Here is a 16,171-nt window from a genome sequence, read left to right on the forward strand (position 1 = left end):
ATAATGTTTGAATAACAAAATAAATAACATAATTTATCAAATTAAAATATACAAAACAGGAAAATAAAAACAACTACTTACATTGTGACTAGAAAATGTTAACTTCAACTTTTAAGACTTAAGACTTAAAAACTAGAAAATAAAATTATCATCCAAACAACGTTAATAAATAAAAACATAAAAAACGCAAGTTAAAACATTATCATGTTCAATGCTGACCTTTACAAATAAATTAATCAAACTAAGATTTTATCACTTATCCTTTGAATTATAATGCTGTGATATACATTTTTCCTATTCTTGATGACAATTTTTTTAAACATAACCTTTTTGTTCACTGAATTTCAACACTTCTTCAAGTTCTTCTCTTCTTGATTCGTATTCTTGATCAACCTTAAAGCTTGCTTTTGCCATAGGAAAACTCTTTGTGCTCCACCATTATTGTCTCAGAGGATTATTCCATATCACAGAAGTGAGTGAAAAAAGGCAAAATGTTAATAACGTATTTTTATTTACATATAAATTTAACCTATGTAATAAATATTAAGTAACCCTAGATAGCTTTGTACATAAACTACTTATGTGAGTGTCCCAACTAAGTCTGTCATCCAAATGAACCCCCAACAATTGAACTGAGTTTACCTCTATTTGTCACAGCAAAGTTTGAACTAAAATAAATATTTTCAGTTTTGTTAGTGTTTATATTTAAATAATTTGCCCGAAACCAGTAACAAGTAACCCTCATACCATTATTCTGCAAAATGTCTTAAGTTTTTTCCAAAATTTAGTAAGGTTGTATCATCTGCATGTAAGACAGACATAAAGGGTACATTAAATACAAAACCATTCATATAATAAACAAAAAAGGCTCAAGGACAGAGCCTTAAGGGACACCAATTTGAATGGTTTTAGACTCTGATACTTAAGAGCCTTGAGCTCCAATTTGCCTTCTGTTATTTAGATAGGAGGTCATTAAATTTAATTCTTTTATACCATAACAATTGTATACAGCTCATTTTTTTGACATGGAGTTTTCTCAAAAGCAAATCATAAGATATACTGTTAAATGCTTGAGACAGGAAAATTAAAGTGGCAGATAAAATTTCGTAATTTATGAAGCTTCTCAAGATTTTTCAATGATCAATTCAACTGCTCTAATAGGGTTTTACCAGGTAAAAAACCAATCATCTCTTTACACAAAGTTTCTTCTCAACAAAGTAATTACTGTACAATTGTTTTTTTATACAAAATTCAAAAACCTTTACTAAAGATAGGTACTGTTGAAAAAAGGGCGATAAATATAGGGGCATGATTTATCTTCTTTTCGAAAATTGGTTTAACTTTGACCACTAAGAATATCTGGAAAACAATTTGCTCAAGCATCAATTTAAAAAAAATTAAAGTCTCGTGAATCATATCAATTGTTTCTTTAATTGTTTGGTTGAAAAAACATAAACGTCTTTAATTTGTAATGAGCAGAGACACATTTAAGCACATCATTTGTACTTATCTGCTTCCAATAGAAAACATTATTTCAATATTTAAATTGTATATGTATGTATTCAAAATTTGGAATACAATTACTCACTACAATAGTTACTCCTTAAAGTGATTTTAAAATTAATAAAATACTCATTAAAAATGTGAGAGTCAACTTTTATTTCCTGATTTACTGAATTTAAATTACCCTCCATATTAATAATATTCCAAGCAACTGAGTAGCTTTACATTGGGTAATTTTACTGATGATTTATCAACAAAAAATATTAAGGTTTGACAGAATATGCTACACTTATTGTCGCTATGGTGAGAAGGATTGATTGAATATGAATGCTGAGCTCCGTTCCATCTCGCCTTCCGTTTAGTGCATCAGAAATTTGATGACGTTAAGGACTTGACTCCTTGAATTCAGAGTCAATGTCCGTCTGAAGAGATTCAAAATGTCAATGACTAAGAAGCTCAAAATGAACTCTTTGCTATTTCGACATCAGAGACACCTAGACCTCAAAAAATTTAATTTGGATGAAAAGGTGTTCTCATTGTCTCGTCAGGTACATAATTAAGTGCACTATGATGTTTTAGGCACGACTCAAATCACGGTGGGTCAACTGAATTTTCAAACACGTAACGTAGATATGGTAGGAAGGGTTGATTCAACACGAATGTTGAGTTCAGCTCCATTTCACCTTCCATGCTTATTGTGCACCGCTGTGAATATGCTAATTGTGCAGAAATGTATGATTTATATTGATCTTAAAAATTACAAAAACAATAAAAATAGAATTTTTTGTTTCAATAACATTATTGCAATTATTTATAACATTATTTATGTCTTATGAAACAAACAAGTTATTAAAAAACTGTAAATAATACAAATTATACTTAATTTATCCCTAACACTTATATTCTTTTAGCAAAACAAGCCAGCCTTTTTTATCTTAACTGCAAAGTTAAATTATTTTTTACTTTTGAAATTACATAACAAAGGTATAAAATGCTATTATATTGTATAATATTAAGAGAGGACTAAATTAACAACCAAGGAAATTAATGGTCTATGAATTTTTGTCCTTCCCTTTTTACCACACATTCTTCTCATTGGTTTCTCCGTAAGTTCCTTTGTTTAATTTATCACAATGTAAGCTAAACAAATTATTAGTAAAGATTTACCAATATATCAAATTCATTTTTACTAAAAATTTTTTAAATAATTAATAGTAACTCCTCCTTATAAGGTAAGGCCTTAATTTGAAAATAATCTTTGAAGTAAGGTTGAATGATTTTATTACCAAGCGGTTTATTTTCTAGTTATTACTTAAGAGGTGAAGCTACTAACGATGTAGCATATGAATGGGCGCAGAATTGATAATAGTTATTGCCAGATACTTGTACACTCACTCGGACTTATCAATGACATACAAGTTCTTAGGTCATGTTTGTTGATTTTTTATCCTTATTTCTAAATGTGTTTGAAAGTTATCTTGAACTGAAGTGGCAGACTCGTGAACTGCCTTGACCATGGAAGTGGAACAGTGAAGGCCGTACTGACTGATAACAATCATCTGATTCTCAACAGACGTCAGTCTCTCTAGCGCTACTGTACGGTACTCATCATTTTGTGATGGTGCTACAAATTTATGTGGGTCTTGATATTGCAAGTTTTTTGTTTTCAGATAAAGAAAATTTTCTACATAATGAGGTTGGTTTATTTTTTTATTTTTGTGAAATAATTTAAAAACATGCTGTAGTTTGGACAAATGTATTATCTATAGCGAGTATAACTTTTATGTCATTATTAAACATCGATAGATTTCATTACTCTAAAAATATAAATATATTACTGGTTAGAAAACAGTTACATAAAATCCAAGAAAAAAAGGATTATATCTTAAGTCATAATTATTATGATTTATTTATATGTTATGTTATTAGGAATTTTAATAAAAACTGCTATTTCATTATATTAACTTAAAAAAAAAACAATAACAAACAAAACTATAATATATCAATTTAAAACTTAAAGTTAAATATTTCAGATACATTTTGCAATAAGTTTAAAATCTAAAAAAATAATAACTGACCAATTATTATCATCCCTTATTAATTAAAACTTTTAGTATATAATTTGTAAAATAAAAACATATTTAATCATATTTTAGAATTATTTGTATGTTTTCTAATAAATTGGAATCCAAGCAAATCTCATTGTAGTATGATAAATATATAGGATAACTGAAGTAATGTTGCACTTTGTCTATAAGTATGAAGAAAAACATGAAGTATTTAAAAAGAGGGAAGTATAAATGTAAACAGATTTAAAGAAAAATATTTTGTACCTAGTGTGCCGGGATTGGTTCGGTTAAAAATGTTACCTACTTTTTTGTGATTTGAGTGAAGCATTTGCTGTTGGTAAATATCCCTGCAGTGTAATATGTTACTTTATAATAGAAAAGAAATACTCATTATATATAATATTTTAATATTTCAGGAGTTACTAATTTAATGAGTAGACTATTATATTAACATTAAATGTGTGTGGTATTGAAATGAGAAATCCGAGTTTGAGTTCTAGCAGAACTAGTATTTTTTATTATGTATAATAATTGGCTGAGCGTCAGTGGAGCCTAGCATTTGAGGAGTTGGAAAAATGTTTCTTCTGTCTGTCTGTTTGCACAATATCTCGAAAACAAACTATAGTACAGATTAAATATTTTGCATAAAGTTTCATTTCTATAAAACTGAGTTTGATGATGGTGCATGTACACTCCATGGGATTTGGCTGAGCGTTAATAAACATTTTGGTAAATTGTATCTACAAATTCAGCCTATTTATGTATGGGTCTTATGCCTAACTGCTATATTAAGGAGAATATTGAAGAATAAATAAATTTGTAAACTAACTGAGTCCAATCATATGACATTTGTACATGTGACAGTAACCATGTAGCCTAACCACTCCAATACAGACAACATCATTATGTGGTGTTTAGACTTTTATTATGCAAACTCTGCTATAAAGCCACTTTCTTAAAAACAATCGTGAATGTATCATTTGGCAAAATATCTCAAGAAAGATATCATCAAACTTTAAATTTTGCATGAATCCTCATTTTATACTTAGTCAATAATGAGTTCTATGAGTTGTATGTTTTTCTACGGGATGTGGCTGAGCATCATTGAAGCCCATTCTAGTGAGTGAGTTGACACAATTTCTCTTTTTTCTGCTGTAGGATGTAAAAATCTCTTTTATGTATGATTGACTGTCTGTCTATTTGTCCGTAGTACATCTCGAGAATAAAATAAGCTATAGATTTGAATTTTGCATGCAATCTCAGCGAAGCCATATCATTATGTTATGTGACATATGATAATAGACAATAGGTAATAAATATCCTTTATTAACAATATCATTAAGGTATGTTACAGTGTAACAGTTTGTGGAGTTAATTGTAAAGTAACCAAACAATGTCATACAGTGTAGTCAAGGTTCATTGTTCCACGAGAGAGAACTTGTGAAATATTAATAGAGGCAGGAGAGGGTTGCTTACCAAAACCAAGCTTCTTGAAATTACTCCATAACGCAGTTGTCGATTGATTTCTGTCTGAAAACATACCACTTATGTATCGAAGACGGGAATTTCTAATTTGTTGTTTGACTTGGTTACGAAGATGGCAAGTACCGTATCATTAAGTTGACATCTCTAGAGCGCCGAGCCCTTCGCAGTGGCGCAAGAGAGACTCGGTCTGGTGCACTAAGTCTCAGAATTCCAATACACAAATCCAAAACCTATAACCAATCCTTCACCGTTACCGCCTGTAGATTATGGAACTCCTTACCAGATCCTGTCAAACAAATTGAGAGCCCCGAAAACGGTTTTGTGGCGGAGCTGAGACAAAAATACCTGGACCGGATGATTGGGGCGGGCGGCGGGGCTGCTCTTTGAATCGTGACTGTGTGAATGGAAGAGTGAATGGAATACTGTAAGTGTAAGTGTTATAGTTTAATTAGCCTTAATTTGCTTTGTTAAGACATATTTTTAAGAGGTTAAATGTAAGAAAGGACCATATGGTCCTAATTTCGCCTCAATAAAGAAGTGTTTCTTTCTTTCTTTCTTGTTCAGTATGTAGATACTTGGTCTTGTAGCCAAAACCGTACGGTTTTCTTCATAGCTTCTGGGCTGTGGTCTTATAGATATTCTTTCTGATATAGCAGAAGTTTGTTGAAACATTTTAATCCTGCATATGTTTTTTTTTTTTTTTTAATTAGGCTGTTCTGTGGACTGGTAGTGGACATGATGCTGTATATTCCTACCTTATACATATAAGTTATGACTGTTGTGATGGTTCATTTTTCTTTTTATATGAAGCAGAATATGAAGTATATAAAGAGATGGAATGTAAATGTATGAACATTTAAAATAAGATTTCCTCTACATGGTGTCCAGAGCTGGATTTCATTAAAACTTTTTTTACTTGAGTAAATATTTCTGTGGTGTAATACCTCATTTTAGTATAGAACAGAAATGATTGTAATATACAGCTTTTAATACTAATTTAATGCATAGTTTATCATACAAACAGTTAATTAAATTTGTATAGTATTGAAACGTAAAATACAACTGAGTCCTAGCAGAGCTAGTATTTTTTACTGACTATATTCATTTTTATATAGTATATTTTTTTTTAAATAGAGCCCAGAACATAATTTAAACATTTTACAATAAAATAGACAATGCTGAATACTAACATTGTACATCATATTAATTGCATTTTATTCTAATCTTATCGTGTTCTTGAATACAACAGGTTTCTGTTTCCTGTTTCCAAGATAAGACCTAAACCAGTTTACAATTCCCTTTTACTACCATAATACTGTATATTTGTTTTAAATAAGAATGTGATTTATAACAAATTCCAGATAACAGTACAAGCAAACTGTGATATGCAAAATTTGTTCAAGGTATCAGTTATATATCTGATTGAACAAGAAAGAACCAATTCACTCCCAAGGCCTTGTCTAAAATGAAATTGGTCGCTTGTTAATAAGTTATACCCTTTGAAGTAACCTGTAAGTGTCTTGTCTATTGCCCATTAACGTGTTGCAAAGATTAAAATACTTTACAATGCTTTTTATAATTCTAAGTAAATAAAACTACAATATTTTGCTTACAATTTTTTTTGCTAAATTGTTCATCTGTAAAGTTTGAGTGTAACATGTATTAATAAGTTTGGCATGTCTTAAAATGAAGTAATAAGTATTTTATACTTCCACAATGTTTTTTAAAAGTTTTCTTGTGCTTTGCCTGTCAATAATCTATCCAGTGATTTTTAAACAATATATATATATCACAACACCATATAAACAATATATATATATATATATATATATATATATATATATATATATAGTCTCTTAGAGCAGTTTCAAAAGAAAACTACAATTTTTCGTACAATATTTCGTTGTAATTAACCCTCCAAGTGATACTCATATTACTCTACAGTGATAGGCCTTTTTATGATGATGCGCAGTGTTTTTTGTTTTAATTCATAAAACATATCAAATATACCTGAAATATAACATATTATATATTAAAAATGTTCACTATAATATGTACTAAATGGTAATGATACAGAAAAACTTACCAAGAAAATTTTTTCATTGTATTATTTACTAATGACCTTGAAGAACAAATTTTTCCAACAAAAATTATATTTTTGAGGCTATTTTTGACAATTTCCATAGTAACATTTGACATTTAAAATTCATTATATACAAAAAGATTCACAATTTAAGTTTGAACACAAAGATGTATAACACTTGTAGTTTATATTTACATGAAAATTGATTTTGAATATGTTTTTCACCAGCATAAACAAATCGAAAACTGCCAAAAAATGTACTTTTCATCAACAAGTTCCATATAATGTTTATTTGTATCTGCTTGAAAATATACGACATAGAGTATCAAGTAAAGGAACTCTTTCTAAACCGTTTAGTATAAAATATAACTGAATTCCGATACTAGTTATTATTTTACGTCGTTTTTCACGAACGGCTCGGACCGAGCCGTTATCGATTCAGACGGGGTCCCTAACGGCTCGGTCTGAGCCGCTATCACTTGGAGGGTTAACAACTTTTTCAAGTACACTTTTAAAATATACACAGAATAAAAAATAAACAAACAAAAGAAGAAACACCTGATAATAAACATCTGATAATAAAAATTCTAAATGTAAATAAAATTTTTACATGTAAACAAGTTTTGATTAGTTGTTAATTTAACAATTATATATATATGTTAAATTGTATAAATGGCAATAGCCTTATTTAATTTCAATAAACATTGAATCGCAAAAAGTACTCGCTCCGCCGGGTCTTCCGATCATATGTTAGTTTGCTTATTTTAAACGCATATGTGACAGATACGGCCCAATACAAAATAATAATATATATATATGTAGAATTTGTGATATGTATATCACAAATAATTTGCAACTCATTCAAAAGCAATTAACAATGTTTGTTTTTAATATTAATTTATTAGTGTTTATAACTGTTTTGATTCTATTGAGCCTTGCACTGAGTGTTCACTGTAAAAATATGTCTTAGCTGTACAGTCTGATAATCAATACAATATAACTAAGTAGATTTTACAATAAATGGTTGGATTGTTGGTGTTAATACATTAAGAGTACAACAACTCTGTAGTTCCTGAGCTGTAAAATAATTCTCAACAGACTATGAATATAATTTTAAATAACGTCATTATCTTTATTTTTCAAACTACACACTTCAGTGTTTAGAAGAAATATGATTCTGTATAGCGTTTAATATGGAACTGTCTTACTTATTTCGAATAGAAAACTCAACTTGATAGATGGTCTTTTTAATGAAGTATATCTAAACTGTTACAGCTCATTGTCACTGAATAATGGTATTGATTGTGTAGGCACGGGTAGTCTTTGTTATCTTAAGAAGAGGAAAGCTGAAGGTCATACTAAGGATATTGGGTTACACTATGTAATATGTACAGCTTTTAACACCATTAAATTTTTATGGTGGAAAATATTTAGGCTGGAACAATTTGTGGCCATTTTATTTCTAAAAAATTACAGTTAGTTTTGTTGGGAAACCTAAAGTATTATTGTTAGCTCAATTTTTTATTTCAATATGCAGGGGTGTCAGGTCTTGTATTTGTAGTGGAGTTGTCTTTGTTGGTTTTTATTCTTCAGTTTCCAGCTTTAACTTATTAATATGTTTTTGGTAGAAGTCTGCTCTGGTTTCACTGGATTCAAGTTGTGTGGCTGTCATACAAGGTGATATTATCACTCTGAAAGTATTCATCTGAGATACAGCATGATAGGAAATATTCTCCGCATTTGGTCTTTCTGGTGATTGAGTTTATTTATGAAGTTCTAGTTATGTCTATTTCGTGATTTGATCTATGTTTTGCTACTTGATGTGATACTTTGGCATTGCATTATAGATTTGTCTAATGTTTTACTTTCTTTTGAGTATTTAGTTTCATATGCCACATCCATGATATTATTTTTCAAGTTTGCTGATTATTTCTTCTTTGCCATTGTCATGCTCTTCAGAAGTCTTCATGAGTTCTTCTTGTATTTTTTTTTTTCTTTCTCTGATTGCCTTTCCATGTTATGAACTATTTCTTCTAGCATACTCTTTCTGTCTATGATACATTCAATTTCACTTACTAGTTTCACTATTTGCTCTTCATAGATCATCTATTTTTTATTCTCCAATTCAAGAATGTTTGACTGTAGTTTGAAAATTTCCAGACTCATTTTGTGTAAGCCCTGTTTAAGCTTTTGGTTTTCAGAGAGTAGAGAATTACCACCTCTGCAGCCAGAGTGAGTGAGGTTTCGAGTTCAGTGTTTCCTGCGTTTTCCAGATTTTTAATTTTAGATCACATTTTCGTTCCTGTCAGGATCCTGGATTTCTGAAATTTTGTTTTGGTAGAATTTTCACTTTTGCCATGAGGTTCTGTATTCATACTGTTGTTACTTATCTGGTTGTTATTCTAATTTTTATTTTTTTTAGTTGTGTGGTCTCCCAGAATTTGATTTTAGTGTTCATGCAAAGTGTGCAAGACCAGATATCAAGATGTATCTGATTGTATTTCTTCAGATTAGTTTCAGTAATATTGACATTTCTAGTATGGAACTAGTTGTTGCATTGTTCCGTGCAGTGAATTCATGAATATTTTCATACCAATTTCAAACACAGCCCATGGGTATTTTGGCATTGTTTGTCAAGTAAAATAAAACCATGTAATGAATTTATTATCTTACTATTTATTTAATTCTTGTAGTACAATGGTTAAAAGTAGAAATTAAGTCAGTTTTTGTGACAGTCTGGTTGTCAGCAAATTCTTTGAGTCTGTCCACATACTGAAAAATGGCATTTGTCCACAGTTCCTGTCCAAGTGGAAGGCTCACAGACGCTGCTCGTCATTTCCGGATGCGATGCAAAGGCTGCCCAAGCCACGCATAAAATTAACTCCTCCACCAGACACCGAGTTGGCAGCTATCTCATCCCCCATCTATAATTCCCCTGGAACCGCTGTTACTGCTGAGTCGACCCTCTCTGCCACCAACACACCCTTACCATTGCTTCGCACTTGGCGAAGTCTACCTTCTCTACTGGACAACGTTACTACTGCCGACAGCAGCAGGCCCCAGCCACCAAAAAGTGCTCCACTCTCCAGAAGACCTTGTACTCTCCCCTCATCACCGGCCATTCATCCTGTCCAGTCCCAGCCCAACATGAGAGAGCAGAAGGCCATTTCACCAGCCATGCTCAAAATAGACTACAAACAGTTACAAAAGGACACACATGTTACGAAAGGCATCCTGAAGAACAAAAACAACAAAACCGGTGGTGCAAATGAACTTATTGTTTTGAAAGATGTTTCAAAAACAGAACCGATCATGATCAACAGTAAAAGGCATCAGAGAAATGATCTTAATGTTTCTACCACGAGTAGTAATGGAAGCTCGGATGTGTTGGAGAGCAAGAGACTATCGAGAAGAGTGCACGAGATATCGAACAGTATATATGAAGAAACTGACAGTTCTTACCTGGACACTTCCTCGCTGAGGAGTTTTCAGCGGAGAGTGAGACTGAAGTCGAGCGGGGTAAAGTGTGGCATCAAGAATGCCAGGAAGAAGAGTTTCATGGAATCTGGTGGGAAGAGTGTTCAGCCAATGTCCACTGGATTCTTCCCACGGCCGACGCAAGGTCAGAGCTTGGCCAGCTTCCTGTCGTCCGGGCAGTTCGCCGGAGCCACCGCTGAGCTTGACAGAGAGAATGCTCACTTCGCCATATCTGAAGCCATGATAGCAGCTATTGAACAGGTCAGAATAAATTATCTCTGACAAGTAAACCTTCACTTTATTTTACAACAGACAACTAGGTATCTTCAAGCTTCTGATTGAAAAATAATCAAAATGGGAACAAATTTATTTTTAATCAGTGTAGAATTTAACTCAGATATTATATTAATAATTTTAAATAAAATTACTTACCTTTATAAAGAGCGAGCAGAAAGAGCAAATCAGGTTTCATCTATTAGACAACAAAAATGTATTTAATACAAGAGGCATTAATTTGGCGATAAAATACATAAGATATACACGTTCTACTATTGAAAGGATAATTAGGATTATGGATATTTTCTAATGTTATGTAATATTACAGCAGACCACAACCCCAATAAAAATAAAACCTCCCAAAATTCATTGGCAGCTTTAGCCGATGTGTTACAATTTCATTTATATATTCCATTCATTCAAATGTCTTATTCTTTAAACATCCATCTGTACAGTCCTTATAAAAGACTTCATTTTGTTAAACGTTAAGGGATCCACAAAAAGACTAGTGAGATTTGAAGGTAGTCTAAAAAAGAGTTGGTGCTCAAATTATATTAACAGCAGCTGTTTGAGAATGAACTGTGTGTAACCTCCTGTAATCTTCCTTGAAGTTAGTAAATAATGGTCACATGGGAACAGATCGTAAACTTAAACTATTGGTACTATCACAAACTACTGGTACAATCTATTGATCCTAGCTCTTATCTATTCTCTCTTAACAACTTTCACACTATTTCCCCTTGTTTTTCTTTCTTACTATTCCTTTTTTTGGCTAGCAAAGAATAAAAGTTCGTGTTGCAGGTTAAATTCAACATGTGGACGAAGGCTACAGAAGATACAATAGAAGAGAGTGACGAGGAGATCAACCGGCTGAAGCAGAGGATACGATTGAGGAGGCGACAAAAACAAGAGGAGAAACGACACTCTATCTTGCAGCTTTCCTTGCTGAGCGATGGCGTAACAGACAGTGAGTAGTACAATCTTAAGATATTTAGTTGAAATTATTCATTCCACCTTTGAGACAATTTTGACATCCAAACCAGTAAGTGCAAATTAAGTGGTTTAATTCACATTGTGTTTCCATTATATCTTCAAAACATATCAGACCAAACGAATAATAGTCAGAATTAGTGACATTGGTTTAGTAATAATTTTAAAACCATGTAGACTTTAAATAGCACACAAATATTGATCACTATAATCGCATTGTGTAGTTCACAAAATACTACAGCATGCTCCTCCAATTATTAGGATTTTTTACACTTGAGGAAGAGGGTAGATTTTAATCCTCAAAAACTTAGTGTTGTACTTTTTTGTAACATACGAGGGGGTACCCAAAAAAACCGGAATTTTGTTTTAAATATACATATATTTATTTTTTTTTACAAAACAAACTTATCACCTTCAAAGTATTCTCCATTGCACTTTATACACTTATCCCATCGTTGTTTCCACTGTTCGAAACATGTTTTGTACTCATCGTGATGGCTGCCAGTTCCTCCGTTTTTTTTTTTTCTTGGCGTCATCTGCCCTGTCAAATCGGAGACCTTTCATTCTTGGGAATAAAAAGAAGTTGCACAGAGCCACCATTTTTAAATCGAGAAAACCATTCATACACTTGGGTTTTCCCCATAGCGTCGTCTTTGTAGGCTGTCTTCAACATTTCAACTGTTTCAGCGGCGTTTTTGCCAAGCAGAAAACAAAATTTCACAGCTGCATGCTGTTCACTCACTCAAACTTACCATCGTAAAAAACGGCACGATCACAAAACACCACTAGCAAAAACTATTACTGCACGGGGACAGAACAAGTCAGGTCAACGCAACAGGCGGCACTAAGCTGGCAAAGAGCAGCGCTACAAGATCCAAACGGCAAGAATTTGTACTACACAAGCTCTGCCTACGGCAGAGCTATTCCAGGAACTTTTGGGTACCCCCTCGTATAATAACAGCAAACGTAAAAATCCTTCTTTCCTTTCATTATAGTGTGTTTGTTCTTTTATAAATTTTATTGTGTAATAAATCAATTTAATGTAATGTAAGAAAATTGAAAAATATTGTGGAAATATAATTTCTGATCCCAGCATTGATGAGGTCTAGTGCATATTTGTAACAACTTCCAGCATTAGGTTGCTTAAAACCAGTAGATAATATTTAACTTCCACAAATTAAGCAATGGGAACCTTCAGTTGTTCAGGATAAATATGAGTATCCTATCTTATATTCTAAAAGATGACTGATTGAGCAAAAAAAGGTGTAACAAAGTAGTTTTTTAGAAAGCCACAGAAATTCATATAAATTATGACTTTACTCCTCAGAAGATCCTTAAAGTTGTTCCCAAATCAATCTTATATTGTGATCCATTATCTTCTATGATTTTGAAGACTCAGTTTGAGTGAAAAGAACTTCAAAGATTAGACATTTAATTTTTTATTATAGGTTGTACCATCATGAATTTTATCTTGTTTGTATTATTTTATTTGAGTCTTGTAAAGTGGCAATTGTATGAAAATGTTTCATGTGTATTTATTAATAACCCTTTGATGAGTTTTGACATACCCAGAACTTCCTGTATTTACTGCTTTGACTTACTCCGGACATTCCATGACTCTTGTTAAGAACAAGTCCATTTCAAAGTAATTTCCAATCATTTGAATTAATCATTCAAACTACTTATTATGTTGAACATGATTAAAAGGTCAAACATTCAAATGATAGGTATGAAATAAAATTTTTATACTTCATCAGTCTTTGTCGCTATCCAGCTGTATATATCTTTACCCACGAGTCAGTGGGACGGTTAATGAAATGTGCTTCTGGTGTTTACGTCATGATTCCGTTGGTTTTGTTTTGTTTTAAACACCTTTCAAGTTGTTGCAATTGTAATAATTATGTGGTGATTAGTTTTAGATGTGTAATGCAGAGATTTGAATTTGTCTAGTGAACCAAGATTTCAGTCAATGTTCAGTATAATCAAGCATTCATGTCATGTTTATTTATTTTTTATCTTGATTAGGCTAAACATAATTATTTTGCGTTGTTTTACAGTTATGGCTGGAACAAATAATATCAGAGAGAAATTATTGACAGGGTTGTAGACTGTAACTATTCAGAAGATTCTAACAGTGAATTTGAAATAGACTTTGTTCAAGAAGAGTTCTAAAATATATCTAGGGCTAAATGAAAACGGTGAAATTGGAGTTGCTGTTCATGAATTAGAAACTGAATTAGGGATTGTAATGAATATAGGCATATTCATTGATGGTCTGAGGCTTAGCATAAAACAAGTTTCAGATAGATTTATTCAAGCAAGTGAATTTGTGAGTTTAAACCTCCATACAATTCATTATGTGATGTGTATTGTGATATTGTGTTTTATATGTAACCTTTTCAGTCAGCTAATGATTAAAAAATAAGTAAAAATAGCTTTCACCACTTATATAGATTAATGTCAAGTGAAATTAGGACACGTCAGAATCTTTGTTAAGAAGTATAATTATTTCAGATTAAAGGATTAACACTGACTTTGTCAGACTGTTAACCGACATGTGTAAACAACTGTTTGTCAGCACCAAGAACTTAAGTGTGGATCAAACTCTACTTAACATTATCAATGACATAAATAATGATGGATTATCCTAATCAATATTTTTTATTTTAGCAATTTTCCTCATGTACTGTTCTGTAAATTAGTTTCCGTTGTTCGTGAGTTCTTGGAAAATATTACATAGGCGATAATGTTTCCACCTCTGCAGCAATTTCAAATGTAAAGTTTATAATTTAACTTATTTAAAATAGTATTCTTAGCCTGTAAAACCTCACATTATTTCTAGATGTAATTACGTATTATAAAACAAAACTTTTCAAATATGTTAAATTTGCCTACCAATACCAAGATAATTGTCTAGTCTTTATACTGTTTACAATCTTAAACTTAAACTTAAACTGCAGTACAACGATTTGATTGATCAGATTTATATGAATTTTGAGAGGAAAACTGTACAATGGCAATGAGTATTGACAGCCACAACAACCGAGATTGTCGCCTCTGTCCTCTTCCCCAGGAGGATCTTCTGGTAGCATCTCTACGGAAGGGTCAACATTTTTTCACCAATTGTTTATTCAGGAAACATTGTCCCTAAAACATAAGTGTTTTGTGCCACTAGAAAGAACTAATAATAATGTTTCACTCATAATCTGATGATTAAAATAAAATAACACATGTATATTTGTTACAATAAGATTATAAAATCAGACTTAGTATTCTTTTCCTTTAGCAGAATTTGAATGAATTGGTCATATTTATAACGAGTTAAATTCTCATCAGTAGCTGTTTGTTTACTTAACATTTTTCCTTCAGATGGGATCAAAAAGGATATAAATTCCATTTATGTTATGACATCTGGATATCTTGTTTATAATTTATATTCAGTATAGATTTTCTTACACTCTTTATTTTATGACTCTATTTTTAGTGTACGACTCTCGTACATTATAAACCATTTTTATTAATAAATACTAATTTCTAGCAATTATTTATAATCAAGACACTTGTTTTTGTGGAGTCACCTGATGATGAAACCTTTGATTTTGAAAAGCTAGCCGAAAAAATAAACTATATTGCAAAAGTATTGTTTTATTAACATTTACTACTATTTTAAAATTTTTTCCAATTGCTCCAAGAGTCTTCAAGACACTAAAATAAAACATTTCTGAAGTAAAACATTTGTGGATTTTAACACTTTGTCATATTTACAAAGCAGTTTTAAACTTCATCACCATGTTGAAAGCGGAGCCTCAGATATGTGGCCAGCAGTTCACTAGCCTGCCAAGAGGCAGGTAGTATTGGGACCAAATATTTTGTACAACAATTTGATTGACCACATTTATGTGGATCTTGAGAGGGAAACTGTACAGCGACAATGTGTGTTGACAGCCACAACGACTGAGAGTGTGTCACCTCTGTCCTCTTCCCCAGGAGGCTCTTCTGGAAGCATCTCTACGGAAGGTGTGGATGATCTGGAGATAGACGATAACAACTCATCAAACCTCACCAGGCTGTCTCAGTCAGGTTCGTTCAATTCTATGTACTTTATGTACTTCTTAGTTGTTGAAACGCTGGTCAAGACTGTAAAATCGGATAGATCAGTTTACTGTTGATTAGACTGTGCATCTTCAATGTTGTTATCATAAAAGATCTTCCAACTTTAGACTGTAAGAATTTTAAGAATCTTGGATAAGTATTTGTTACACTTATGTACTATGTTTTCGTACACTTG

The 16,171-nt window shown here is 31.8% G+C and overlaps 1 protein-coding gene across 4 annotated transcripts in view; it reads left to right on the forward strand.

The window, feature by feature from the left end:
• The window catches only part of LOC124365013 (run domain Beclin-1-interacting and cysteine-rich domain-containing protein), a 77,397-nt gene that overhangs the window by 41,664 nt on the left and 19,562 nt on the right, over nt 1-16,171 (forward strand). For 3 of the 4 annotated variants that reach the window (XM_046820890.1, XM_046820891.1, XM_046820892.1), the window contains exons 5-7: nt 9,937-10,878; nt 11,695-11,860; nt 15,829-15,963. In XM_046820890.1, coding sequence (XP_046676846.1) covers nt 9,937-10,878; nt 11,695-11,860; nt 15,829-15,963 — 1,243 coding nt within the window. Of the gene's footprint in view, nt 1-3,068; nt 3,200-9,936; nt 10,879-11,694; nt 11,861-15,828; nt 15,964-16,171 lie in introns of those variants that run through there. The other variant, XM_046820893.1, reaches the window with a different exon arrangement.

This window comes from Homalodisca vitripennis, chromosome 6, assembly GCF_021130785.1.
Source record: "Homalodisca vitripennis isolate AUS2020 chromosome 6, UT_GWSS_2.1, whole genome shotgun sequence".
NCBI classification, from domain to species: Eukaryota; Metazoa; Arthropoda; class Insecta; order Hemiptera; family Cicadellidae; genus Homalodisca; species Homalodisca vitripennis.